At 57.4% G+C, this 2,719-nt stretch overlaps 1 protein-coding gene across 2 annotated transcripts in view; it reads left to right on the plus strand.

Annotated features, from left to right (window-relative positions):
- Nucleotides 1–2,503, plus strand: part of BSDC1 (BSD domain containing 1) — a 7,810-nt gene extending 5,307 nt beyond the window's left edge. Inside the window, exons 10-11 of one of the 2 annotated variants that reach the window (XM_017828370.1) lie at nucleotides 384–487; nucleotides 711–2,503. In XM_017828370.1, the coding sequence (XP_017683859.1) occupies nucleotides 384–487; nucleotides 711–743 (137 nt within the window). In that variant the 3' untranslated portion in view covers nucleotides 744–2,503. Of the gene's footprint in view, nucleotides 1–383; nucleotides 624–710 lie in introns of those variants that run through there. The other variant, XM_017828369.1, reaches the window with a different exon arrangement.
- The last annotated feature ends 216 nt before the right edge of the window (nucleotides 2,504–2,719 follow it).

Raw genomic sequence — 2,719 nt, forward strand, 5'->3', positions numbered from 1 at the left:
GTCCCTGCTGCTCCTCTGCCTCAGGAGGTTCTTTCTCTTGGGGGTGATGACAGTTCTCATATCCAAGTCATTCCCTATCTGTTGTGTTTTCTGTGTGAGTGGAACCAGACACATCCCAGCTCTCCCAGGCTGGAGGAGGAGATTGTTTCAGCATCCACCTCTCCCACTTGTCCCAAGCCAGCCCTTGCTGTGAGGGAAGCACAGCTCAGTCCATCCCCTCTCTGTCAGGGAGCTGGGAATGTGGAGGCTTTCCCTCCTCGGGCAGGCTGTGGGAGCTCTGACCCTCGGGAATGCCAAGGAATTGGGCCCTGCTTGGGCAGCTCCAGAGTGTCTGGAGAGCAGGTGCAGCTCTGGAGGCTCAGTGGGGCTGTTTGTGGTTCCAGGCTCCAGCACGGACATCAGTGAGGACTGGGAGAAGGACTTTGATCTGGACATGACTGAAGAGGAGGTGCAGCTGGCGCTCTCCAAGGTGGAAGTGTCTGGGGAGGTGAGTCAGAGGGAGCAAAATTGCTCCCCAAAACCATCACCAGCCTGAGAGAAGGGCTGGCAGAGTGTCCAGGTTTCCCAAGGGGAACAGAGCAGGCAGATCCCTGTTGGGAGGCTGTGGGAGTGTGAGGATACCTCGGGCTTTGTGCTGACTCAAGTGCCTGGGGCAGGAGGAGCTGTCGAGTTACAGAACCAAACTGAGGGATGTTTCCTCTTGCTTGCAGCTGGAAGATGAAGAGTGGGAAGACTGGGAATAAAGCAGCTGCTTCCAGTGTGTGTCACAGGCTCATTTCCACCATCGAACGTGAATCAAACCACGGACCGGCTGTTCCTTTGTGTGTGACTGTGCTGGGGGTTGCACTTCCAGGCTGGAGGAGTTTCATTCCCGCTGAATCCTGTGGGCAACTCAAGTGACCCCTTCAGATCCAGGAGGGGGAGGAAGCAGGAGGTCTCTGGCACACGTAGCCCGTCTTCTCCGTAGGTCCCAGAGACTGGCCAGGCCAAGACTGACCACCCTGACGTGTGGGGTGGAGGCAGAGTGAGGGGTCCCTGGGGCACTGGGACCCCTGGCAGGGGTGTTTGGTGCTGCCAGGTGCCAGCTTGGCTCCTTGTTTGCTTGTGTGTGCACGTGTAACCCACAGCTGAGAGGCTCCTGGATGTGGCTGTTCCTGCTCTGCTCCCTGCTCTGCACTCCTGGCCCGGGAAGAACACACGGGCAGGGCCTGGAAGCTGGAGGTGCTGCAGAAAAAAGGCACTTGGCTTGTGGCTTTGACCCTGGAAAGAGCCAAACCCCCTGCCAAACCCCGAGCTTCTGCCTGGCTTTTTGTCTTGGAAGCTTTTCCTCACAGAAACTCCCGTTTCCTGCTGTGAGAGCAGCAGCTCCTCGAAGGGCCAAGGCCTGCTGCTCCCCCCTTTGCAGCTGCAGCACCTTCCTGCACTGGGCTTTGTGTCCTTCCTAGTTAAATTCTCCAAGCAAAGTACTCGTGGCTTGTCCTTACTTGAGCCCTGCTGGGTTTGGGTCACCCCTGGAGCAGAACCCCCTCGTTGTGGTGCCCAGTTCAGCCCTTGCAAAGCCCCAGCTTGACCCACTGACCACTTTAACCCCTGCTTGGCCATTCCCTCTGCCAGCCTGGGGGGAGGCAGAGGCTCCCAAGTGTGGGTGGGACCTGTTGCCTGAGGCTGTGTGTCCCCTCCTGACCCCTCGTGTCCCACCCGTGCCGGGTCCCACAGCCACCAGGGCCATGGGCTTTGCTGTGCTCACTTGGATCCCTTCACTGAAGCCCCCATGACTGCTTGGCAACGTTTCCCTCAGCCCCACAGCCTCTTTTTCTGGGGCAGTTTCCTTGTAATGACACACTGTGTTGCTAATACAGAGTTATCCCAAGGGGACAGTGCCCTCGGTGCTCCCCCTGGCCTTTGGGGTGGTGGTTTAGTACGTGATGCCTTTGTCCTGCCCCTCCCAGGGCTGCCCCACCGGAGCTGTGGGTTCCCTGCTGGGTCTGGACAGCACTAAATGAGGTGCACTTGGAAGAGTTGGGGGTTTGGGGTGTATTTTCTCTGGTTTTTCTCCCTCCTCTGGGGAGATTCCACCCACACAGGTGGGAGCATCCCGGTCCTGCCAAAGGCCTGGGGGCTGGGGACAGCTCTGCCTGGGGTGAGGTGGCTCCAGCCTTGTCCTGGCTCAGATTTAGCTGTGGTGGGCAGGGGACACCAGTGGGGTGTTGGGGAGGTGTCTGTGGGGGTTTGCTGGTGTCAGTCCCAGCTGGTCCCTGGGCAGAGCTCGAGGGGCAGCGCTCGCATCGGTGTCACTTTTCCTTTCTTCTTTAGTCCAATTAACCGTTGGGTTGGTCGTGCAATATTCTTCTGTTCTGAATCTCTGCATCTCCCTGAGCCTTTTCGAGCTGGGGTGAGAACCAGGAACAATTCTAACAGCTGGTAGTTTTGTAACGATGACTTTCTCCAAACCTTTTACAGACTTGCAGTTATAACAGCAATTAAAGGAATTCTCTGAGTCTCTGCCCTGTCTCGGGTGTTCTCGTTCCCTGTGGGATGGAGGGACACAGACAGGATAATTTAGAGCTCAAAATGCAGGTGAGGTGTATGGAGGGGACACTGGGGCAGGGCATGGGACAGGGTGTGAAGGGATGGGACACAAGGGATGGGACACAAGGGATGGGACACAAGGGATGGGTCACAAGGGACAGGGTGTGAAGGGATGGGACACAAGGGATGG

This window comes from Lepidothrix coronata, unplaced genomic scaffold, assembly GCF_001604755.1.
Source record: "Lepidothrix coronata isolate B3197 unplaced genomic scaffold, Lepidothrix_coronata-1.0 Scaffold147, whole genome shotgun sequence".
Taxonomy (NCBI): domain Eukaryota; kingdom Metazoa; phylum Chordata; class Aves; order Passeriformes; family Pipridae; genus Lepidothrix; species Lepidothrix coronata.